Source organism: Microcaecilia unicolor, chromosome 5 (genome assembly GCF_901765095.1).
Source record: "Microcaecilia unicolor chromosome 5, aMicUni1.1, whole genome shotgun sequence".
Lineage (NCBI taxonomy): Eukaryota > Metazoa > Chordata > Amphibia > Gymnophiona > Siphonopidae > Microcaecilia > Microcaecilia unicolor.
The window spans coordinates 230,734,464-230,761,211 of record NC_044035.1 but is presented as its reverse complement, the minus strand read 5'-3'; the positions used below and the strand labels follow the sequence as shown (position 1 = coordinate 230,761,211).

At 46.8% G+C, this 26,748-nt stretch overlaps 1 protein-coding gene across 2 annotated transcripts in view; it reads right to left on the bottom strand.

Annotated features, from left to right (window-relative positions):
* The window catches only part of NME7 (NME/NM23 family member 7), a 525,560-nt gene that overhangs the window by 190,572 nt on the left and 308,240 nt on the right, over window positions 1-26,748 (bottom strand). For both annotated transcript variants that reach the window (XM_030203850.1, XM_030203849.1), the window contains exon 8: window positions 18,604-18,668. In XM_030203850.1, coding sequence (XP_030059710.1) covers window positions 18,604-18,668 — 65 coding nt within the window. The remainder of the gene's footprint in view (window positions 1-18,603; window positions 18,669-26,748) is intronic.

The following is a 26,748-nucleotide window of genomic DNA, read 5'->3' as shown; positions in this document are numbered from 1 at the left end:
AGCAGCACTTAACCACATAGTGCTGCTGAATACCTCTGCTAACTGCCAAAGCACTGAACAGCGCCAGGGCAATCTGTGGGTGAAGTCAGTTACGCAGTGCCTACAAAGCTAAGCAGTAAGATAGGATGCATTTTATGCAGACTTATTTTTGACCATTTAGCGGGTACTGGCACTGAATAACAGCCGACACCCGCATAGCTTCCAGGTTGGCGGCTGACTCTGATATTTAATGCTGGTGCCCAGACATGGCCCCTGACATTAAGGGCTGGCAGGGCTGGTCTTACCAATTGCGGGGACCTGTGCAGACCAGTTTGGCAGGGCCCCCCTGGCCCCTTGCCTAACCCTGCCCCACCCCCTTATGACAAGAAGTTTAAAAAAATTTTTTTTTTAATTTATGATCTCTAGTGAGTCCTTCTTCTATAAAGCATGTTAAAACAACCATGGCTGAGGTCATTTATGTAAGAACTGCTGAGGTCTTTCATTCCCCATGTTTATTTAAGAACCCAACCCAATGCAATACACATACGATAAAAGATACAGCACACTCAACAGAATTGAGGTTGGCTAAGTCTAGGAGTTGGGAATCAGGGGTTTTCAAACCAGTCCTTTTGGCACACCCAGCTAGCTGGGGTTTTCACGCTACCCCCCACTGAATTCACATCATCTTCTCCAATTATAGCAGAAGCATCCAAATTGACATCTCTTGCACAATAATCTTCAGTCCACTCTTTGCTGGAATGCACTCCGGTTCTGAAATAGCCAGCAAGTTTTGTCCTTGTTTTTTTGGCCTCTACCAGAGCAGTCCCAATTAGTTCTACAAATATGTCTAACTATTTTGTTCAGAGCTATTGTAAAGATCTCAATTAGTTCACTGTCTTGAAAAAAGCATAGAACAAGTGTCTCAATCCAGAGCAGAGTGAAACTCATTCATCTCAAGATCCCGTGGAGGGGCATAATCGAACGGGGACGCCCATCTCTAAGGACGTCCCGGCGAGGGGGCGGGGAAACTCGTATTATCGAAACAAGATGGGCGTCCATCTTTCGTTTCGATAATACGGTCGGGGACACCCAAATCTCAACATTTAGGTCGACCTTAGAGATGGTCATCCCCGGTTTTTGGCTATAATGGAAACCGAGGACGCCCATCTCAAAAACGACCAAATCCAAGTCCTTTGGTCGTGGGAGGAGCCAGCATTCATAGTGCACTGGTCCCTCTGACATGCCAGGACACCAACTGCTCCAGGGACCTGAATACTGCTGTGATGGAGCTGGGTATGACATTTGAGGCTGGCAAAAAATGTTTTAAAATTTTTTTTTGGGTGGGAGGGGGTTGGTGACCACTGGGGGGGGTAAGGGGAGTAAGGGGAGGTCATCCCCAATTCCCTCCGGTGGTCATCTGGTCAGTTCGGGCACCTTTTCAAGGCTTGGTCCGTGAAAAAAAAAAATGGACCAAGTAAAGTCGGCCAAACGCTCGTCAGGGACGCCCTTCTTTTTTCCATTATCAGCCGAGGACACCCATGTGTTAATCAAGCCCCGGTCCCACCTTCGGTACTGTGCAGACACGCCCCCGTGAACTTTGGTCATCCCCGCAACGGAAAGCAGTTGAGGGCGCCCAAAATCGGCTTTCGATTATGCCGATTTGGGCGACCCTGAGAGAAAGACGCCCATCTCCCGATTTGTGTCGGAAGATGGGCGCCCTTCTCTTTCGAAAATTCCCCTGATAGTGTCTCTTCTCTCTGTCTCAGATTAAGAAGCACAAGGAGAGCACTCTATCTTTTCCTTTGATGCATTCAGATATCTCTTGAATTTGGACTGGAAAGTTACCAAGATAATGAATTCATCCTGCCAGAAACTTCTATAAAAGAAGGGGAATACTCGATGAGAATGCCCTCTGACCCTTCCTATCCTGCTTGTAGTCAATCTTTCTATGAAGATTCTTTTTACCTAAGATTGGTTCAGTGCATATCAAGTGGGGTTCCCTTTCCTCTATAACAAGAAGCAGAACCTCAATTAGATGTATCTGGCCTCTTAAAATACTTGGAGGTACCAATGGCTACAGTATGCATTATAATATATAGTATATTATATGATCAACCGCTTCTTTTGTGGTAAACCCTATTAATAATTTAGCCCAGCTCTATAAAGATGGACTTAAAAAGTATAAAGTTAAACCATCACCTGAATTCAGTAGAGTTCAGCTTTTTTATTCTTCAGTAGTTGGTAGTTTTCTAATATGCCATCTATAAAGATCCCAGTAATTGGCCCATTTAAGCAAAAAAAATATTTCAGAGTGCAATATTATCTACATAAATTGCAACCCATCAACTTCACATGGTTCAGTACAGGCACACTTTTTACATCAGCTGTGGACAGTGTGTTCTTTCTTTTTTCCAGAACAGTTTCATGTGATAGTACAGATGATAATTCTCTCACAGACTAATTATTGAAGTGCTCTTTATGTTGGTATACATCAACAGTTATTGAATAGATTACAATTACTGCAGAACTCAGCAGCCAGACTAATTGGTTGTGTCGCTTATTTTGAGAGAACCTCATTGGTTAACAGTGAAAGAGAGGGTGGATTTTAAAGTAGCTTGTTACTTTACAAGATTTGTAATTGTCCACTTTCCCACAGTCAGTTATTAACTTATCCTTCTAGCAGGCTGTCAGTTCATGCTTCTTCTTTTTCAAGATTGAGCTTTCCTTCTGTTAAAAATGTGTGATATAAAAGTATAAAAGATAGTTCTTTTGCTTATTAATCTTTCAAGATCTGGAATATTATTCCTGTCTCTATTCAAACAATCTCAAATTACTTAAAGTTTAGGAAGGCTTTAAAGTTCTATTTGTTTGATAAGTATTGAATAATGTTTTGTTATTAATTTAGTACATTCTTTTGTAAACTGCTTTGATTCCTTGGCAGATTTAAGCAGTATATAAGCAATGGAGTGGAAAGAGTAGTTACTTACCTGTAACAGGTGTTCTCCGAAGACAGCAGGCTGCATATTCTCACAAGTGGGTGACGCCACGTCGGCCCCGGAGGATTTTAAAGCAAAATCTCAAAATCTCTTTACGGCGTTCCGTCGCGCGAGCGATCGTACTGCGCATGTGCGCACACCTCTTCCCGCTCGCCGTGCGGACACGCCCCTCAGTTAAATCCAAAAGATGGAGGAGACAACTCCAAAAGGGGAAGGTGGGAGGGTTTGTGAGAATATGCAGCCTGCTGTCTTCGGAGAACACCTGTTACAGGTAAGTAACTACTCTTTCTCCAAAGACAAGCAGGCTGATATTCTCACAAGTGGGGTATCCCTAGCTTCCAGGCTTACACAACACAACAAACAGTGGTCAATTGAGTCTCGCAACGGCGAGGCCAGAATAAAATTGACCTGAAAAGAAGAAATATCTAAATGAGTGTAGCCTGGAACAGAACAAAAATGGGCTTAGGAGGGTTGGAGTTGGATTCTAAACCCCAAAGAAGTTCTGCAGCCCCGACTGCCCAAACCGACTGACGAGTCGGCTATTGCTGAAGGCAGTAGTAAGATGAAAATGTGTGGACTGATGACCACACCGCAGCTTTGCAGATCTCTTCAATAGTGACTGATCTTAGATGAGCCACCGACTTAGCCATGGCTCTAATTTTGTGAGCCGTGACATGGCCTTCTAGAGTCAGTCCAGCTTGGACAAAAATGAAGGAGATGCACTCTGCTATCCAAGAAGAAATTATGCAGTTTCCGACAGCAACTGGCATTAAAAGAAATAAACAACTGGGCGGACCGTCCGAGGGAGCTCGTCTGCTCCACGCAAAAAGTGCGGAGCTTGCTTTCGCCAGGGCTTGTAAGATGAGGGAGAAAGAATGTTGGCAAGACAACTGACTGGATCAGCTGGTACTCTGATACCAGCGCCAGTAAGAACTTTGTCTGCATGCAGAGAACTACTCTGTTAAGATGAGAAGTAAGGTAAGGCGCTTGAGCTACTAGAGACCGAAGCTCACCGACCTTACGAGTTGAAGGAACAGCCACTAAGGAAAACGACTTTCCAGGTCCAATACTTCAGATGGCAGGAATCCAGTGGCCCGAATTGAGCTTGCAGCAGCTGGATGAAAACGACATTGGGACCCCAAGATACTGGATAAGGAGTGATAGGAACTCTGACCGAAGCATAAGAGCCAACTGTCAAAATTATTGTGGGTGCTAAGCCCAACAGAAATAATCTCCCCTAGACACATACAAGGAATTCTCTCAATATTGGGGGAGAGATAAACCTCTCGTGAAGTGGACAGCTAAAGGCTGACCTTTCACACGTTGATGATAAGCTCTATTGCACAAAGATGAATACTGACAGAGTTGGTCTTGAGACCAGACTCAGACAGGTGTAGAAAGAACTCAAGCAAGGTCTGTATAAGACAAGATGCAGGATCTAGGGCCTTGCTGTCACACTAGACGGCAAACCTCTTCCATGAAAAAGAATAACACCTCTTTGTGAAATCTTTTCTGAAAGCAAGCAAGAGTCGGGAGACACTCTGGAAAACTCAACGAAACCCCACTCTCAACATCCAGACCGTGTGAGCCAGAGATTGGAGGTTGGGATGTAGAAGTGCCCCCTTGTTCTGCGTAATGAGAGCTGGAAAACATTCCAACTCCAGAAGAAGAGGGAATCCTATCTGACGCAGCTAGAAAAGAGCAATCAGAATCATGGCTCCACAATCTTGCTTGAGAAACAGCAAAGTCTTTTCCACCAGATGTATGGGAGGATACGCATACGGAAAACCTGTCTCCCAAAGAAGGAGAAAGGCATCCGATGGTAGCCTGCCGTGAACCTGCAGCCTGGAACAGAACTGAGGGACTTTGCGATTGGACTAAGTAGCAAAAAGATCCACTGAGGGGTCTTTCGAACTATAGGCATGCTCAACTGTAGCATTATCCTGCTCAGCCTGTCGGCCAGACTGCTGTTTACGCCAATTAGATAAGTGGCTTGGAGAAAACATGCCGCATTGCGGGCCCACCGCTACATCTGCATGGCATCCTAACTCAGAGGGCAAGATCCAGTACTCCTTTGTTATCGAGTACATCACAACCCGATTGTTTGTTGAATTAAAATAATTTGGTTGGATAGCCAGGAGGGATGCAACCTTCGTCAGCAGCTTTTGACTGAGTAAGATGCCTCAGAATCAAAATAGAGAGAATTAACCACCTCTGAGGGGAATACCGAAGACTGGCGAACAGTCGGGTTACATCCTCTAGATACCCTAAACTTGATACCACTGGGAAGCTAGGATGCACTGAGCGGATGTCATGTGCAAAAGTGCCATGGGAGTTACATGAACTGCGGAAGCCATGTGTCTAGAAATCTCAATATGTACTGTGCTGTAATCTGTTGAGACGGGCAATCATCGTGTTAAGGGAACACATGCACTCCCAGTCCATGAAGATACGCTGCAACAACAGCCAGGCACTAGGAAAAAAACATACTCTGGATGCAAAGAGAGTATAAGTATCCTGTAAATCCAGAGAGCATAACCAATCGTTTTCCTGAAGTATGGGAAGAAGGATGCCCAGGGAAAGCATCCTGAACCAAATCTGTTTAGGCCCCTTATGTCTATGATGGGACGCAACCCACAAAGAAAGACCTGGAATAGAATCTCAACCCTTCTTGCCCTGGTGGAACGGGCTCGACTGCATTGGCGCTGAGAAAAGCAGAGAGTTCCTCTGCAAGTACTCACTTTTGATGGAAGCTAAAGGATTAAGCTTCCAATGAACAATGTGGAGGGTTTGATTCCAGATTGAGAATGTATCCTAACCGGACTAGTTGAAAAACCCCACCGGTTGGAGGATAAAGAAGTCACCTTTGGTGGAGAAAATGTAAACTTCCCCCCCGACAGGCAGAATGGCCGGTACGGACATTTTTTTTTTTTTTTTTTTTTAGTGGCTATACTGAATTGGAGCCAGTCAAAAACCCCTCTGTTTCCTGGGGAATAGCTGCAGGGGCCTGATTAGGTGCACGCCGCTGACTAGAACGAGCGTGCTGAGGCATAGCCCGAACCGGCTGTCGAGAAGTAGGAGTATAGGTACGACCCCTTAAGGCACAAGGAAAACTACTCCTCTCTCTAAAGAACTTCCAAGATGAGGAAGTGTATGTACAGCATATCTACAGTTTTCTGCTGAGTCTCCTCCTCCAGGAGAGAGGCACACAGTCATGAGAGTCTGCGCATCACTGTACCTAGAGCAGAAATCTAGGTGTTACATACAAGTGTCGAAAATGCCCTTGGACAGGAACCTGCGACACACCGTGTGCTACCTGACCACTTGGTGAAAAGGTCTAGCCTACTCCGGTGGGAATGCTCGTAAAGATCTGACAAGACTTGATTTGGGATGCGATCATGCCAGCCTGGTACGCCATTCTCCAAAAGAGGCTAAGGATGTATGCTCTGGCCCCGGGGGCGCCAAAGTAAGTTCTTAGAACTCCTATCTGTTCTGAGTGCAGAAGACTCAGGTGAAGATAGTAGTCCAGGACCTCTAGCATCTGGGCATTGGGATTCACAATCTCCACTGTAATGTCAGATGACCATCATTGAACTGAACTAACTACTCAAACAGAGCAGCTCAGATCCAAACACGTCCGATATGGAGGCTACTATGGGTCGAGAAGTTGCCCCAGTAGGGTGCGAACACCCATACCAGAGGCAGCATCGGTGAAGGAGACCAGGTGAAAAGCCAGATGCCGCAGGAGGCGGTAGCACCCATGGCATCCAATGGTACCCATGGTCCCGAAGCCAAGGACAAAGTCTGGAAATGCAAGGGAATCGAAACCAGACTGCTAGACCATGGCACCGACGGTACCGATGATACACATGGTACCGATGGACCCCGGTACCAATGGTACCCATGGTACTTGGTACCGATGATAGTCATGGTATCTGGTATCGATGGTACCCATGATACCTGGTACCGATGGTAACCATGACATGTGGTACCAATGGTACCCATGATATCCGGCACCAACAGCACCGACGGTACCGATGGTACATGGCACCGACGGTGCTCATGACACCTGGTACCAATGGCACCCATGGCACCGATGGTACCTGGTCATGATATCTGGTATCGATGGTACTCATGTGCCGACGGCATCCATGATACCTGATACCCATGTATCCACGGTACCGACGATACCTGATACTATGGTACCGATGGCAGTCATGATACTCGGTACCGATGGGCGATGATACCTGGTACCGATAGTCGATGGTGCCCATGATACCTGGTGCCGATGGTGCCCATGATTCCCGGTACCGACAGCACCCATGGCACCGATGACACTCGGCATCAACGGCACCCATGGTACCGATGATACCCGGTGCCGACGGGACCCATGGTACCGATGATACCCGGTACCGACGGGACCCATGACACCGACCATGGTACCAATGTAGTTGGCATCGATACTCCTCGGTACCGACGCACCGATGATATTCGGTACCGACAGTACCCATGGCACCGATGATACTCGGTACCGACGGCACTCATGGCACCGATGATACCCGGTACCGACAGCACCCATGGCACCGATGACACTCGGCATCGACGGCACCCATGGTACCGATGATACCCGGTGCCGACGGGACCCATGGTACCGATGATACCTGGTACCGACGTACCGGTGCATCGACGTCCAATGCCAGGATACCTCCATAACAGAGGGAGCAACGCTCTCGGCACCGACTGATGTCTGAAGCCCGGATACCTCCATAACCGAGGGAGCAAAGCTCTGGGCATCTCCTTTGGGCATCCCTGGCAGAGTAGAATACGTCTCGTTACTTTGAGACACTACTTGCGCTTCACAGGGAGATGATCCGGCCCAAGACACATCCGCCGATGCGCCCGAATGACCTGCCAAGCAGGAGGCGCCGAGGCAGGTGGAGACCTATTCGATGCATAACTATACCCAGCGTGCATCGGTCTCTGTCGGACTCCAGAATGATCTCCTTTGGGCATCCCTGGCAGAGTAGAATACGTCTCGTTTCTTTGAGACACTACTTGCGCTTCACAGGGAGATGATCCGGCCCAAGACACATCCTCCGATGCGCCCGAATGACCTGCAGAGCAGGAGGCGCCGAGGCGGGTGGAGACTCACTTCAAAGGTTACACCACTGATATTGTGTCACCAGGTTGCCCATTCAGTGGCTGACCAGGGATGCACCTGCTTAGGTTCCTGGTTTTTCCTGTGACATACACCTTTACCACTTGTGGGGCTTAAAGACAGTGGTGTGCTGGAGCAGGCTGTCACAGCTCTGGAGAGCCGTTTGTAAAGTTTTAATAAATGGATCATAAAAATGTGGGCTTGTTTAGTTTGCTGGCTAGAGAGAGCCCACAGATAACAATATACCAGCACTTTCAAGAAAAAAGAAAAGAGAAGCTTATATGCTTTGTTCAGGCACAGCCCCTTGTGACTCTGGCAATTACTTAAATTTTTTCTTGCCTCAGGTACAAAAAATACCTGTATATATAAGCCACAATGAGCCTGCCATGAAAAGTACAAATGAAAAAATAAAAAAGAGATTTAACTCCGAAGACCTGAAGAAAACACGAAGCCCTAACGAACTCCGTGTCTCCTCAGACGCGGAAAAAGAAAAAACTGAGGGGCGTGTCCGCACGGCGAGCGGGAAGAGGTGTGCGCACATGCGCAGTACGATCGCTCGCGCGACGGAACGCCGTAAAGAGATTTTGAGATTTTGCTTTAAAATCCTCCGGGGCCGACGTGGCGTCACCCACTTGTGAGAATATCAGCCTGCTTGTCTTTGGAGAATAGAAGATTTTCATCTAGCCTAACTACCAAGCCACAGGCTGAACTGGTAACAATTCATGCAAAAGTACATGAATGCAGAATATGTCTTACATGTCTTACAAGCATGTGATGTATTTGACACTTCTTTGGGAATCTCAGTTTCTGACATTACAGCCAAATGAGCTTCCTTGTTGTATGCTTTGAGCTTTTATGAGGATGTTCATACTAGATGCCCCAGGCACTGGTGATTCTATTTATTGCAGTAAGATTAAAGAGACTGAAAGACACCATCAAAGATCATATCCCTCAAGCAAATGCCAGAAAGATCATAATGGGTTTGCAAATTCCAATGGAATCGATTTACCCAAACTCTAAAGGCTACAATTCATTCATCACCTTTACTTTAGACTATGCTACAGTGGTGGATATCAGAACTCAGTATGACCAGGTGTCCCCTTTGCTCACCTAAAGTATTAGTCCATTCTCAGAACATATTCTACCAAACATTGATGGGGAGCCCACCTCTACTCTTGACTCACATAGGTAGGTTGGTCACAAACTGAATAAATGCTCCACATAAATCATCTAAGTTTGGAGTGCTATTTTATTTCCTTTGATGTTTGTACATCTTCTTCAGGATTAATCAGTTTGAATACAGGCTCAATCAGGATCAAACAAGGAGAATGGGAAGCAGCAAAAATTTCAGACTTTGCAATTTCTTATCACATATAAATTAATTCCACCTACATTTTGAGCAATCAGAACCAGACAGAAGACAAGCTTAGCAGAGTTCTTCAGCCCCGTGAGTGTTCTCTTGACCATCAAACCTTGTGGGATATTTTTCAGGTCTGGGGCATTCCTCAAGTACACCTGTTTCTCCACACCATTGTTTAGTGGGCTCATGCATGGGATGTGCTGCCTATAAACTGGGAACAGCCTCTCCTTTACAATTATTTGCTTATCCCTCTAATAGCAAAACAGTGTACACGTTTTTTAAATGGCCAGGACAATGCTTCTCAGTATTGGTATTGTCAGAATTGAGATTCCTCTTCTTAAAACAAAGCAAAATTACTCAGTTCAGTTCATTCTCTAAGCAAGCTTCAAACATTTCTAACTTTGATAACACAGAATGGTGGCCCCTTCTGCATTCAAATTATCTGTCTCGACAAGATGGAAATTGAACACCTTTAAGTTTCCACTCTGGTTCTGTCAACGCAAGTTCAAGATATCTTGGTAACAGCAAGAAAGCACTTAAACAACAGAGATTTTCTGCTATGAACAAACTGGTGTTCCTACAGGTAGTACAGTTAAATTTCATCAAATTAGAGCTACTGCAGCTACAGTAGCTCTTTGAAGTCTGCTTTGCTGGACAGTATTGGGGCAATTCTAGAAACTGGGCACTAACATTTATGCGCATTTTATGTGTATAAATGTTTAGATTGCTAAAATATGTGTGTATGTGCATGTATATGCTAGCATGTCACTTAAGCACTATTCTGCAAATATCCGCTTAACTTCCATAGTATATATTTGCAGGAGATGCATACACAGGGGCGGAGCCTGGGTGGGACATAGGTGGAGTATACTGCACCTGCCCTAGTTAGGTGTGTATGTACTATGCTAGTATTCTATAATGGGTCCTAGGTTCCATTATAGAATGGGCTTCTACCATGGAGGAACCTAGTTATAGAATTGCCCCTATATGTACAGCAGTTACTTGGTCCTCATTTTTTACTTTTACATCTCATATTTTTGGACCAGTATTCAGCAACTTGCATTGATATCCATGAATAGACTGCTCCTGGATGATCAATGAACCTACAACAGTGAGAGGCCCTAAGCTCAGGAGTCACACCCTTGTGTGTCTCACTCAGTCTTGCTTGTTGACAGAAAAAGCAAAGTTGGACAGGATTAGACAGCTGCATTCTTTCTTGAGCTATAGAACAAACTGAGACACTGAGAAGACTTCCATGGGTGAGAAGGGCCATATATGCTCAGAACAGTGAATGATACATACCTGTAGCAGGTGTTCTCCGAGGACAGCAGGCTGATTGTTCTCACGACTGGGTGACGTCCGCGTCAGCCCCCCACCAACCGGAAGAAGCTTCGCGGGCGGTCCGCACGCAGGGCACGCCCACCGCGCATGCGCGGCCGTCTTCCCGCCCGTGCGCGACCGCTCCCGCCAGTTGAATGACAAGCAAAATTATGAAACGCAACTCCAAAGGGGAGGAGGGAGGGTAGGTGAGAACAATCAGCCTGCTGTCCTCGGAGAACACCTGCTACAGGTATGTATCATTCACTTTCTCCGAGGACAAGCAGGCTGCTTGTTCTCACGACTGGGGTATCCCTAGCTCTCAGGCTCACTCAAAACAAGAACCCAGGTCAATGGAACCTCGCAACGGCGAGGATATAACAGAAATTGACCTACGAAGAACAACTAACTGAGAGTGCAGCCTGACCAGAATAATTCGGGTCCTGGAGGGTGGAGTTGGATTTACACCCCAAACAGATTCTGCAGCACCGACTGCCCGAACCGACTGTCGCGTCGGGTATCCTGCTGGAGGCAGTAATGTGATGTGAATGTGTGGACAGATGACCACGTCGCAGCCTTGCAAATCTCTTCAATAGTGGCTGACTTCAAGTGGGCCACTGACGCTGCCATGGCTCTAACACTATGAGCCGTGACATGACCCTCAAGAGCCAGCCCAGCCTGGGCGTAAGTGAAGGAAATGCAATCTGCTAGCCAATTGGAGATGGTGCGTTTCCCGACAGCGACCCCTAGCCTGTTAGGGTCGAAAGAAACAAACAATTGGGCGGACTGTCTGTGGGGCTGTGTCCGCTCCAAGTAGAAGGCCAATGCTCTCTTGCAGTCCAATGTGTGCAACTGACGTTCAGCAGGGCGGGTATGCGGCCTGGGGAAGAATGTTGGCAAGACAATTGACTGGTTAAGATGGAACTCCGACACCACCTTCGGCAGGAACTTTGGGTGGGTGCGGAGCACTACTCTGTTGTGATGAAATTTGGTATATGGAGCATGAGCTACCAGGGCTTGAAGCTCACTGACCCTACGAGCTGAAGTAACTGCCACCAAGAAAATGACCTTCCAGGTCAAGTACTTCAGATGGCAGGTATTCAGTGGCTCAAAAGGAGGTTTCATCAGCTGGGTGAGGACGACGTTGAGATCCCATGACACTGTAGGAGGCTTGATAGGGGGCTTTGACAAAAGCAAGCCTCTCATGAATCGAACGACTAAAGGCTCTCCAGAGATGGCTTTACCTTCCACACGATAATGGTAAGCACTAATCGCACTAAGGTGATTCCTTACTGAGTTGGTCTTGAGGCCAGACTCTGATAAGTGCAGAAGGTATTCAAGCAGGTTCTGTGCAGGGCAAGAACGAGGTTCTAGGGCCTTGCTCTCACACCAAACGACAAACCTCCTCCACTTGAAAAAGTAACTCTTTTTAGTGGAATCCTTCCTAGAGGCAAGCAAGACACGGGAGACACCCTCAGACAGACCCAACGCAGTGAAGTCTACGCCCTCAACATCCAGGCCGTGAGAGCCAGGGACTGAAGGTTGGGGTGCAGCAACGCTCTGTCGTTCTGCGAAATGAGAGTCGGAAAACACTCCAATCTCCACGGTTCTTCTGAGGACAACTCCAGAAGAAGAGGGAACCAGATCTGACGGGTCCAAAAGGGCGCTATCAGAATCATGGTGCCGTGGTCTTGCTTGAGCTTCAGTAAGGTCTTCCCCACCAAAGGTATGAGAGGATAAGCATACAGGAGGCCGGTTCACCAATGGAGGAGAAAGGCATCCGACGCTAGCCTGCCATGTGCCTGTAGTCTGGAACAGAACAGAGGCAGCTTGTGGTTGGTCTGAGAGGCGAAAAGGTCCACCGAGGGGGTGCCCCACTCTCGGAAGATCTTGCGTACCACTCTGGAATGAAGCGACCACTCGTGCGGTTGCATGACTCTGCTCAGTCTGTCGACCAGACTGTTGTTTACGCCTGCCAGGTACAGTGGGGGAAATAAGTATTTGATCCCTTGCTGATTTTGTAAGTTTGCCCACTGACAAAGACATGAGCAGCCCATAATTGAAGGGTAGGTTATTGGTAACAGTGAGAGACAGCACATCACAAATTAAATCCGGAAAATCACATTGTGGAAAGTATATGAATTTATTTGCATTCTGCAGAGGGAAATAAGTATTTGATCCCTCTGGCAAACAAGACCTAATACTTGGTGGCAAAACCCTTGTTGGCAAGCACAGCGGTCAGACGTCTTCTGTAGTTGATGATGAGGTTTGCACACATGTCAGGAGGAATTTTGGTCCACTCCTCTTTGCAGATCATCTCTAAATCATTAAGAGTTCTGGGCTGTCGCTTGGCAACTCGCAGCTTCAGCTCCCTCCATAAGTTTTCAATGGGATTAAGGTCTGGTGACTGGCTAGGCCACTCCATGACCCTAATGTGCTTCTTCCTGAGCCACTCCTTTGTTGCCTTGGCTGTATGTTTTGGGTCATTGTCGTGCTGGAAGACCCAGCCACGACCCATTTTTAAGGCCCTGGCGGAGGGAAGGAGGTTGTCACTCAGAATTGTACGGTACATGGCCCCATCCATTCTCCCATTGATGCGGTGAAGTAGTCCTGTGCCCTTAGCAGAGAAACACCCCCAAAACATAACATTTCCACCTCCATGCTTGACAGTGGGGACGGTGTTCTTTGGGTCATAGGCAGCATTTCTCTTCCTCCAAACACGGCGAGTTGAGTTCATGCCAAAGAGCTCAATTTTTGTCTCATCTGACCACAGCACCTTCTCCCAATCACTCTCGGCATCATCCAGGTGTTCACTGGCAAACTTCAGACGGGCCGTCACATGTGCCTTCCGGAGCAGGGGGACCTTGCGGGCACTGCAGGATTGCAATCCGTTATGTCGTAATGTGTTACCAATGGTTTTCGTGGTGACAGTGGTCCCAGCTGCCTTGAGATCATTGACAAGTTCCCCCCTTGTAGTTGTAGGCTGATTTCTAACCTTCCTCATGATCAAGGATACCCCACGAGGTGAGATTTTGCGTGGAGCCCCAGATCTTTGTCGATTGACAGTCATTTTGTACTTCTTCCATTTTCTTACTATGGCACCAACAGTTGTCTCCTTCTCGCCCAGCGTCTTACTGATGGTTTTGTAGCCCATTCCAGCCTTGTGCAGGTGTATGATCTTGTCCCTGACATCCTTAGACAGCTCCTTGCTCTTGGCCATTTTGTAGAGGTTAGAGTCTGACTGATTCACTGAGTCTGTGGACAGGTGTCTTTCATACAGGTGACCATTGCCGACAGCTGTCTGTCATGCAGGTAACGAGTTGATTTGGAGCATCTACCTGGTCTGTAGGGGCCAGATCTCTTACTGGTTGGTGGGGGATCAAATACTTATTTCCCTCTGCAGAATGCAAATAAATTCATATACTTTCCACAATGTGATTTTCCGGATTTAATTTGTGATGTGCTATCTCTCACTGTTACCAATAACCTACCCTTCAATTATGGGCTGCTCATGTCTTTGTCAGTGGGCAAACTTACAAAATCAGCAAGGGATCAAATACTTATTTCCCCCACTGTATGTGGCTTGGAGAAGCATGCCGAAAAGGCCGGCCCAGCGCCACATCATGACGGCTTCCTGACACAGGGGGCGAGATCCGGTGCCCCTCTGCTTGTTGGTGTAATACATTGCAACCTGATTGTCTGTCCGAATTTGGATAATTTGGCAGGACAGCCGATCTCTGAAAGCCTTCAGTGCGTTCCAGATCGCTCGGAGCTCCAGGAGGTTGATCTGCAGATCCTTTTCCTGGAGGGACCACAGACCCTGGGTGTGTAGCCCATCGACATGAGCTCCCCACCCCAGGCGAGATGCATCCGTCGTCAGCACTTTCGTGGGCTGCGGAATTTGGAATGGACGTCCCAGAGTCAAATTGGTCAGAATGGTCCACCAGAGCAGTGAAGTGCGGCAACTGGTGGAGAGGCGGATGACATCTTCTAGATTCCCGGTGGCTTGGAACCACTGGGAAGCTAGGGTCCATTGAGCAGATCTCATGTGAAGACGAGCCATGGGAGTCACATGAACTGTGGAGGCCATATGACCCAGAAGTCTCAACATCTGCCGAGCTGTGACCTGCTGAGACGCTCTGGTCCGCGAAGCCAGGGACAGGAGGTTGTTGGTCCTCGCTTCGGGAAGGAAGGCCTGAGCCGTCTGGGTATTCAGCAGAGCTCCTATGAATTCCAGAGACTGGGTTGGCTGGAGATGGGACTTTGGGTAATTTATCACAAACCCCAGCAGCTCCAGAAGTTGAATAGTGCACTGCATGGACCGGAGGGCTCCTGCCTCCGAGGTGTTCTTGACCAGCCAATCGTCGAGATATGGGAACACGTGCACTCCCAGCTTGCGTAGATACGCCGCCACCACCACGAGGCACTTTGTAAACACTCGTGGGGCAGAGGCGAGCCCAAAGGGCAGCACACAATACTGAAAGTGCCGTGTGCCCAGGCGGAATCTGAGATACTGTCTGTGAGCTGGCAGTATCGGGATGTGAGTGTATGCGTTCTTTAAATCCAGGGAACATAGCCAATCATTTTCTGAATCATTGGCAGAAGGGTGCCCAAGGAAAGCATCCTGAACTTTTCTTTGACCAGGAATTTGTTCAGGCCTCTCAGGTCTAGGATGGGACGCATCCCCCCTGTTTTCTTTTCCACAAGGAAGTACCTGGAATAGAATCCCTGCCCTTCCTGCCCGGGTGGTACGGGCTCGACCGCATTGGCGCTGAGAAGGGCGGAGAGTTCCTCTGCAAGTACCTGCTTGTGATGGGAGCTGAAGGATTGAGCTCCCGGAGGACAATTTGGTGGCAGGGAGGCCAAATTCAGGGCGTATCCGCACCGCACTATTTGGAGAACCCACTGGTCGGAGGTTATGAGAGGCCACCTTTGGTGAAAAAATTTTAACCTCCCTCCGACCGGCAGATCGTCCGGTACGGACACTTTGAGGGCGGCTATGTTCCCGTGGATCCAGTCAAAAGCCCGTCCCCGGCTTTTGCTGTGGAGGCGCAGGGGGCTGCTTAGGCGCACGCTGTTGACGAGAACGAGCGCGCTGGGGCTGTCCCTGTGCCTGACGAGGCCTTCGGGCCGGCTGGGTGTACCTACGCTTTGCAAAAGAATAGGGTGCAGCCTGCTGGGCCCGGGAAAAACGTCCACCTGCTGAGGTGGATGCTGAAGGCGCCCGGTGGGAGAGCTTGTCGAGGGCGGTTTCCCGCTGATGCAGTTGGTCCACCAGCTGCTCGACCTTCTCACCAAAAATGTTATCCCCCCGGCAAGGGACGTCGGCCAGTCTCTGCTGGGTGCAGTTGTCCAGGTCAGAGGCACGCAGCCATGAGAGCCTGCGCATCACTATACCTTGGGCCGCAGCACGAGATGCCACGTCACAGGTGTCATAGATACCCCTGGACAGGAACTTTCTGCACACCTTCAGCTGCCTGACCACCTCCTGATAAGGCCTGGACTGCTCCGGCGGGAGCTTATCGACCAGGTCCGCCAGTTGCTTTACATTGTTCCGCATGTGGATGCTCGTATAGAGCTGGTATGACTGGATGCGGGTCACGAGCATGGAGGATTGGTAGGCCTTCCTCCCAAACGAGTCCAGAGTGCGCCGAGGCGGTATCCCTCGAACTCCGTGCCCTCTTGAGAGCAGAATCCACGACCGCCGAGTCATGGGGCAATTGGGGCCGCATTAACTCTGGGTCAGAGTGGATTCTGTACTGGGATTCCGCTTTCTTGGGGATGATGGGATTAGATAGCGGTCTCATCCAGTTCCGAAGCAGTGTCTCTTTGAGGACATTGTGCAACGGCACCGTGGAGGACTCTCTAGGTGGTGATGGATAGTCGAGGACCTCGAGCATCTCAGCCCTCGGCTCATCCACAGAGACCACGGGGAAGGGAATGCAGATAGACATATCCCTGACAAAAGAGGCAAAGGAGAGGCTCTCCGGGGGTGAGAGTTTCCTCTCCGGTGAAGGCGTGGGGTCAGAGGGGAGGCCCGTAGACTCCTCTGAGGAGAAATATCTGGGGTCCTCCTCTTCCCCCCACGAGGCCTCTTCCTCGGTATCGGACATGAGCTCATGTAGCTGAGTCCTTAACCGGGCCCGGCTCGACGTCGAGGCACCGAGGCCTCGGTGTCGTCGAGCGGTGGACTCCCGCGCCGGCGGGGACGAAGCTCCATCCATCGACGTTGACGGGGACTCCACCTGCGTGGCGGTCGAGACCGGCGCCGCAAGTGGCGGCGGTGTCAACGGCCTCGGCACCGGGCTAGAGCTCGCCGGCGCCAGTCAACGGCGCCGAGGGCGCAAGCACCCCCGGCGCCGGCACAGCCTGGCGCATCAGCCCTTCCAGGATCCCTGGAAGGATGGCTCGGAGGCACTCGTCCAGGCCCGCTGCCGGGAAAGACGGTGGGGCCGGTAGAGGTGTCGGTGCCAGAAGCTGCTCGGGTCCAGGAGACGGCACCGAAGTGCTGGGACCCTGACGCGGCGGTACCTCCACAACCGAAGGGGATCTCTCCTCTCGACGAGGACGCTTCGGCGTCGACTCCTTGCCGGCACCGGAACCCTGGTGCATCGAGGGCGACCGATGACGGTGCTTGTATGACTTTTTGCGATGCCCGTCATCGGCGCCAGGTGGAGCAGAGGAGGAGGAGGTCGATCCCCCTCGGTCGCGAGGAACCGGGTCTGACAGGGTTCGGTCCCGAGGGCCATGGGCCGAGGGAGTGACCGGGGCCGATTGCCCACGCGGCCTCTCACCCCTACCCTCGCCGGCGGACCGGCGGGCCGACGGGACCTGTGCTCCTGGGGTCGATGCCATCGGTGCCGATTTCTCGGGCATCGATACCGGTACCGAAGAACCGGCCGTTGATACCGATGCCGTCGAGGTCGACGTCGAGGGGCCGGCGCAAGTTCCAAAAAGACGGTCCCGAAGAACTTGCCTCGCAACCTGAGTCCGTTTCCGGAGACCGAGACACAGGGAACACGACTTGATATTGTGCTCCGGCCAGAGGCACTGGAGGCACCAAGCGTGGGTGTCGGTCTGCGAGATCGGCCGGCCGCACCAACCACACTTTTCAAATCCACTCGGGACCTTCGAGGACATCGACGGAAAAATCGCGTCGGCGAAGTTAAAGTCGTCGATGGTGGCGGTAATCACACCTCGAAAAAAGAAATCGACCGTGCGGCCACTAGGCCGCAACGCGACGCCCCCGCTAGAAACGAGGGAAAATGGGAGCGCGTGCTCCTTTTTTTTTTTTTTTTTAAGAAAAAGAAAGTGGAGCGCGCGGCAACTAATAAAGTAAAATTAAAGTGAAAAATAAGAGACTCGCGTAAACGCGACGGTTTTTCCGGGGCTGAAGATAGAGAGAGCGGCAAAAGCACGGCTCTCTCCAGTCGCGGAAAAAAAGGAACTGGCGGGAGCGGTCGCGCACGGGCGGGAAGACGGCCGCGCATGTGCAGTGGGCGTGCCCTGCGTGCGGACCGCCCGCGAAGCTTCTTCCGGTTGGTGGGGGGCTGACGCGGACGTCACCCAGTCGTGAGAACAAGCAGCCTGCTTGTCCTCGGAGAATACTTAGTTCCAATGCTGATACCATGCAGCGATGTGATCCAGTTCTATGCCTATTCAATGTTGCTGTTTATGCTAAACATCTGTTATAGGTAAGCAACTGCTTATACAAAATGTGTAAAACACTTTGAAAATTCTTCTCTATATTTTAAAGTTCTTCTTCAATCTATAGTCACTTCCAAATAGCTTACCATCTGCAGTGCTGTGATTTCATATTCTGCCTCCAATATTGCAGTAAGAATCCTTCCAGTCAGCCCTGTCAATGAAGGTATAAAATGTTAAACTTTCCAGTTTCCCTCTATTACTGAAAAATATTAGAAATCTATGCCATACAAAAGTTGGATTTACACATACAAATTAAAACTATTATTTGTATCAATGAAAGCAGCCTAAATAAAACAAAACAGCATTTCATGATGCTTCTTTCCTTAAGGGAGTTTGCCTTGGTCCTGTGCTATCCTTAGGATGTTTCATTGCCGTTTGCAGAAATATACATGTAAAATGTAAAGAAAAAAAATAAATCGATCACAACATTAAATTACTCTAAAACACAAAAATGTTAAGCATTTGACTTCATCAGAAGAGGAAAACCTCAAAGCAAGTCGAATTAACCCTGGTCTCTTTCATACCTGCAAATTTCTATCATGAGTCAAGAATCCTTTGTAGTGCAAAAAATATTATAAAAATCATTTAGTGCAAAAAAATATGTCAATTCAAGGATATGTGAAATGCTTATCAATTTTAACTTTGCTGTATTTATTAAGATTTGCCCCCCCCCCCCCCCCCCCCCCCCCCCCCCGTTTACAAAGCCACATGGCGTTGCCAACACAGCCCATTCAAAGTGAATGGATTTTGTCAGCAGTACTACACCACCAGCCGCTAGCACAGCTTTGTAAACAGGATCCTTAGTTCATACACTTTTAGGGGTAGCTTAAATTAAGTTACATTCAAATACAGTAGGTATAAATAGACTTGGGAAACACGAAGAAAATTTTAACAACATGTCACCTATGTATGAAGCATAAGTAGGTGCCTATTTCCATGCTATTTTATAAAGACGCACAGGTAGCTATGTATATTTATAAGACTTGGGCAAAGAAGTGTCTGTACATAAAGTATACACAAGTAACCCTGGTCTCACCACACAGTCCGGGCACCAGCTAGCTTGTCGCAGGTCAGGGGCACCCGAGATCAGGGCCACAAAGAAAGGAAGATCTCAAGTCCCTAAAAGCACGGCAGCTTTTCTAGTCACACACACTGAGCTGGGCATAGGCCGGGACTGGATAAAAATCTGGAAGGCCTTTGAGATTAGGCTTTATTTCTCTTTTACTCTCTGTTCTCTTTCCTTTACCAGCCTAGGAGTAAATAAGCTTCACTCTCACCCAAAGAAAAGACTCCAGTCCAGAGACTTATGAAAGATAATCAAACTTTACTGAATATTTTCCAACAGGCAGTTCAAATCTTCTTTTATGAAACATCAGTCAATTTGTAATCCAAACTTGATAGCAGATGCAAACTGTAAATCCAGAGGGATATGGTGTATCTTCTCCAATAAAATCTATAATCCTACAGTATGTACTTATTTACAGCTTCTCCTGTCCATACCCATCCCTTCTAGGTGAAACAACCTAAGGCTATGCCTGTAGCACTTATGCAACAAGCAGATCTCCTTCTTTGGACCAGACCTCCCTGTTTGTCCACATTCTTCCAAAGGCGTACCTCTCTAGGCTACCGCTTTTGGCTCCAAACAGCTCTTCACTGTTCCTGCTCCTAGGCTGGGATCCCATATTTCCCACCTGCAGCACTCCTCCACTTCACGGTTAATGCTAGAATTTGCAGAAACCACCTCTTTGGTCAGCCTTAGTTTCTCAAACCCATCCAGAACTCCCCCTCTCCTCCAAGGGTCCCGGCAGGGGCACAGGCAACCAAAGACCTTGTGCACTCCCCAACATTATTTATTAACTCTTAACTCCTCCCACACCATAATTCAGAAACATTTCCTTCTGCATTTTACCCAGGAACCCACTTCCTTGAGCTGGATCCTTTACCACCCACAACCTCAGAACCCTACCCTCATAGACTCTGGAGAGTTCTCTCATGATCTTTAGTAATCCCATTATAATGGGGGATTACACACACATATGCATATTTTATAAAACATATGAAACCACAAGTCTACCCAAGCTCCACCTAATCTCTGATCACTGTACATGAAGTATGAATCTTGTTAACTTCCTTGAGCTGGATCCTTTACCACCCACAACCTCAGAACCCTACCCTCATAGACTCTGGAGAGTTCTCTCATGATCTTTAGTAATCCCATTATAATGGGGGATTACACACACATATGCATATTTTATAAAACATATGAAACCACAAGTCTACCCAAGCTCCACCTAATCTCTGATCACTGTACATGAAGTATGAATCTTGTTAACATGTGTATTTTATACATCACACATAACATTATTGGAGTCCAATAATATATGCATTTAAGCAGTCTGTTTGCCTTCCTGTGGTTGTATGGGATGTGTGCTTGACTTTGAATTTTATTTACTCAAACACTAAATATAGATATTACAAAGCATAAAAACAAGTCATTTGTTTTTATGTCAACACTCTATAGGCTTTCCATTTTATTTCTTTTTTTTCTTCCCTTTTCCCTCATCACAACATTCTGGAAATCCATGCATCTCCAGAGTTTTGACTGAACCATTGCCTATTTTACAAGGTTTATAGATGTGAGTAGCCATATATTTTATTTATTAAGATTTACTAATTGCCTTTATTAAATTCATCACAGAGGTTTAAATCATGATCCATAGTTGCACAGAACCATAGAAAATGACAACAGATAAATACCACATGGCCTTACCAGTCTGCCCATAAATAGCAACTACTAGCCTCTACTATCCCTTCCTCTCCCTTAGAGATCCTCTGTTATTTTCTCAAGCTTTCTGGAATTCAGATAGACCTCATCTCCATCACCTCCATTAGTAGGCTGCTCCACACATCCACCACCCTTTCTGTAGAGAAGTAATTCCTTAGGGATGGCATTCAGAAGGGATGTGCTGTGTTGAGGTCCGGTTAGTACTCTCCGTTGTCAATTGTGAGCAATGGGGAAACACCAGGCTAAGCCTAGGAGTTACCCCCTCCATGGCCGTGGAGCCTTTCTGGCTAGTGCAAGTGACTCTAGAGTCATGCAGAGTTCAGCCTTTATGGAGGCATCTGTGGCTATGCATGGCTCTGGAGGTTCCATAAGGCAATGGTTTGGATGGGGTATCAGTTAGCTCTGACACGACGTGCATTCTTGCAGCCTGGCAATGAGTTGACCAGCAGTGCTGGAGAGCAACCTGCTCTGAGATGAAGTAGAGGAAGGTTACCTGAGGAGGGGGGTCCACTGGCTGCTTCCTCCCTGTTAAAGGAGGGAGTCTTTGGTACAATGGAAGAAGCTGATTTTTCTTCCCCAGCTACATAAGTAAAAGGATTGGGAGATAGACCACTAGTCATAACTTTAGACAACTTATGCTGAAGCACTGCATGCCCTGGATAAGTCTCTACAGGTACTTTCTTTACAATTTTCTACTAGAAATGAAGATTTTAATGCTATTGAGAAGGCTGCTCAATCTACTATATCAAGTAAGATCTTTACTGTAATACCACGGTATCTCTCACTCTGGAAATGGCGATTATCATGACGGAACAATGTAAGCCACATTGAGCCTGCAAATAGGTGGGAAAATGTGGGATACAAATGCAATAAATAAATAAATAAATAAATAAATTCTGCCTCAGGTTAAAAGAAAGAGATTTGCAAAAGCAAATGGAATAACTGGAAAATCAAAGCAGAAGGAACAATCTAAGGTTTTTTTAATTTTCCTGAATCTCCCCCCCGGTGTCACCAGTAGATTTAGTGTAGAAATATCTTAGGTAGGTTATGGGTCTCAGAAAATCAGTTGTCAAATACAAACAACCACAGGAACTGAGAAATTCAAACCAAAATCATGTGTACATCTTATCTTACAGCTCATATACCACTTACTCCAAACAAATGGTCTTAGGTGGTTTACAAAGTAATATCACAAAGGTACAACAGTTCAACTTTTACATAAAATAGCTACATCATAATAAGAGAATATCCAATTCTGACAATTAATTAAAGAAGCTAAAAGCTTCTTTAAATAATTGGACCTCTTACAGTGGAGGCAAATGATTTACCACATGACACAAGGTTGGGATTTGAAACAGCTGGAGCCATAAGAGTGTCCAATGGCCCGTCATTTATGAATGTCTGATGCCTTCCTATTACTTTTTTCTTTGTTTTAGGTATATATTAAGTGCCTTATTGAAAAATACTATTTTATATATAATTATTTTTGTCACGGAGGTTTCCCCTCCTTCTTGCTGCTTGACACTTATATGTTGGAGTGGGGTTTTTTTCCTTATTTATTTTTGAAGAAAATCTATGTATAGAACATATAAGTCATTAATGCCTGAGATGTACTGACTCTGCATGCTGAAGTGACCACCCTTTCAGGTCAGGTGACTGAAGGAGTCAAGGAAGCTTTCATCTACTGGAATAGTACCATGTTGAGGTCCAAAAGACACTATAAGTAGCTTCGTGGTGGAAGGGAGAGGTTTCAATAGCGTCAAGCCTCACATAAATCAAGCAACAAGGCTAGGCACAGATAGCTGTTTATTGTTTCCACAGCACCTACTTGAATGTTCTCCCAATCAGTAAAAAATTTCCAGACAAGGAGATATGTGCATCCTCATTTTATGTAGATGCACTGCTATCACATCTATCTAATTTGTGAATATTAATGGTGCTGATGCTAGGTCAAAGGACAGTGTACACTAGTTTATTATTACAAATCTGAGACAGATCCAAATCACAGAATCTATTTCTATGTGGGTATAACTATCCTTTAAATCCAGGGAACATGGCCTGTCACTGTTTTGCAGAATAAAGATTAAGGTACCTAGGGAAATCATCTTGAACTTTTCTCTTATCAGGAATTTGTTCACGGTTCATATTTCTAGGAATGGATGGAGTCCCCCCTTCTTTCTTTGGGATCAGGAAATCCTAAGTTTTGACTGTGGAGCAGATTGTGGCTTTTGGGCCCTTTGCTAAGAATGATGTTAGAAACAGGAAGAGGAAGAAGGAGGACATTGCCTTTTTGGAGTATAGTAGTGTTTCTTTGGTGTCCTAACTGAGTACCTCCTAGGTAATGAGAGCTGGTTTGAAGTGGCTGTAGAGAGGGTGTGAAGCACCAAAAAATGGTCCTTGATTTGACCCAGAGACTCCATGCAGGGCACATCAGCAAGCTTGTCCTGCACATCATACCCATTGTCTAAACAATAACTGAGGGTAAAAGCTTTCAATGCCATTTTGAAAACAAAAGTTAGGTTAACCAGCCATTTTCCTTACCCCTTGCCCCTTGTCCAAAGGTTGTCACATTTCCGTAGAGGGAGAATATCTGACTGTGTTTTACTTGCATTGACTCATAAGGACTGGAAAGAAGCTAGGTGGGAGGTGAGCATAGCATTCTGGTAAACTTTCCTTCAAAGAAAGTCAAGAGTACAAAGCATCCCTCCTGTGGGCATACACAGAGTAGATTCTTGTACTTTTAACCATCTTGAGAGGAAGTTCAACAATGCCTGTGGTAGCCTTTTGGACTCCTTATATGGAGTCTGTCTTCTTATTCAAGTTAAAACAAAAGAGGGTTGTCTTACATATTCTCACTTGTGTCTCTTTAAGGATTACATGAGTGGACACTGTCATGCTTTCCTTGGGTGGGGTTAAAACATTAGATAATATCCTGCTCATATGCTCAGGAGGTATCCTCTTTCTCCAGCTAAAGTGGAATGGACTCCATTATTGTTGATGATATGTTGAAACCCTCTGCTCAGTATGCTGCGACGGCTAAGAAAGCAAACAGAATGTTGGGTATTATTAGGAAAGGAATGGAAAACAAAAGTGAGGACGTTATAATGCCCTTGTATCGTCCATGGTGCGACCGCACCTTGATTATTGTGTTCAATTCTGGTCGCCGCATCTCAAAAAAGATATAGTGGAATTAGAAAAGGTACAGAGAAGGGCGATGAAATTGATAAAGGGGATGGGATGACTTCCCTATGAGGAAAGGCTGAAGCGTCTAGGGTTCTTCAGCTTGGAGAAAAGATGGCTGAGGGGAGATATGATAGAGGACTATAAAATAATGCGTGGAGTGGAACGGGCAGACGTGAATCTTTTGTTTACTCTTTCCAAAAATACTAGGACTAGGGGGCACGCGATGAAGCTACAAAGTAGTAAATTTAAAACGAATCCGAGAAAGGTTTTCTTCACTCCACATGTAATTAAACTCTGGAATTCATTGCAGAGAATGTGGTAAAGGCGGGGTTTAAAAAAGGTCTAGACAGCTTCCTAAAGGAAAAGTCCATAGACCATTATTAAATTGACTTGGGGAAAATCCACTGCTTATTTCTGGGATAAGCGGCATAAAATGTATTGAACTTTTCGGGATCTTGCCAGGTATTTGTGTCCTGGATTGGCCATTGTTGGAAACAGGATGCTGGGCTTGATGGACCTTTGGTCTGTCCCAGTGTGGCAATACTTATGTACTTACTTCCTGAACAAAATCTGCATCAGGTTTGCTGAGGATCAAGTACACAACACTTGGGAGTGGAATTTGGAGATTTGTGGCTGGGGCCACAGAAGCTACACAGCCAAGATGGAAGCCAGTGAAGTATTATCCTGTAGGTACCAGAATAGGCAAGTTCCCCCAAAGGACCTCATGGATTGGCATAGGGTGTGTATTTGATCAGGAACCAAAAATAAGCAAGACCAGGAAGACATGCCCTTGCTTGTTCAACAGTTTCCAGTGAGTTTGCTCTATCGATATGTTGTTCCTGTGGCCTTGTTTCTAACTCCAACTCCTGCTTGCCACAGTTATTCTTACCTCCAGTTTTTACTTGCTACGGTAACTGTTGGCTCCTGACCAGCACTTAGTTTTCTTCAGTGGATTTCCTGGCTCCACTCCACAACTTCTAGGCTTAGCCCTTCCAGGTACACTGTCAGTACAGGGGATGGGTATCACTCTCACCAGGGCATGTTATGAATATTTGAAAGAGAGGTCTTCTGTAAAGATTTTTTTCCCTTTCCTGTGGAGGAGAGGTGTCCAGGGAGGAGACTCTTCCTGATCAAAGAAGTCCTCAGATCCACAGTCTTACCCCAGACTCTGTCAAAATAATAATCTGGTGGAGGAGCCTGAGTGCGTGCTTGTATAGACAGTGAAGGCTTCATGATCATTGTGGCTATCTGGGTTGTGCTGCATCTGGGAAATTGGAACCAATGTTTTAGCCACTGTACTGTGGCTTTCTTCAGGGTGATGTGACGTCTGCAAGGTTGTCTTTATTATAAGATCCTTAAACCTGATTGGCTGGGGTTTGAGGTACATGTTTTTATTGGAGCACTTTTGATTTGTTGATACAGTTTAAACTCTTGAAGACAGGAAATTAAGGTGGGAAAGTTCATTGGACACAAATTTAAATTTCTTACCTGGATGTGGCAGAACCTGGAAAGCCACAATGATCATGACACCAACTGTGGAAGCCTAAGAAGGGAACGGGGATTTGATATACCACCTTTCTGTGGTTACAATCAAAGTGGTTTATTTTATTTATTTATTTGTAGCATTTGTATCCCACATTTTCCCACCTATTTGCAGGCTAAATGTGGCTTACATAGTACCGTAATGGTGTTCGCCAGTTCCGGTATGAACAAATACAAGGTGTTATTATGGTAGAATAGGGTTATGAATGGTAGGTATATAGGGGATTTAAGGAGGAAGCAGGAAGTTGGGATATGTCCATAACGATCTTTGGTTTTGTTGTGTTGCAGATAGTCAGTCTTTTATGTTGGGTTCGTGGGGTATGCCTTCTTGAATAGGTTTGTTTTTAGTTCTTTCCGTAGGTGGTCGTAAGTTGTTTTTACTATTTTTGGCAATGCATTCCATAGTTGTGCGTTTAAGTTAGAGAAACTGGATGCATACGTTGATTTGTACTTGAGACCTCTACTGCTTGGGTAGTGAAGATTTAAGTATGTTCGTGCTAATCTTGTTGCATTTCTGGTTGGCAGGTCTATGAGGTCTGTCATGTATCCCGGGGCTTTGCCGTAGATGATTTTGTGAACCAGGGTGCATATTTCGAAAGCAATACGTTCTTTGATTGGGAGCCAGTGCAGTTTTTCTCAGAGGGGTTTAGCGCTTTCATAATGTGTTTTTCCAAATATAAGCCTGGCTGCTGTGTTCTGAGCGGTCTGGAGTTTCTTTATA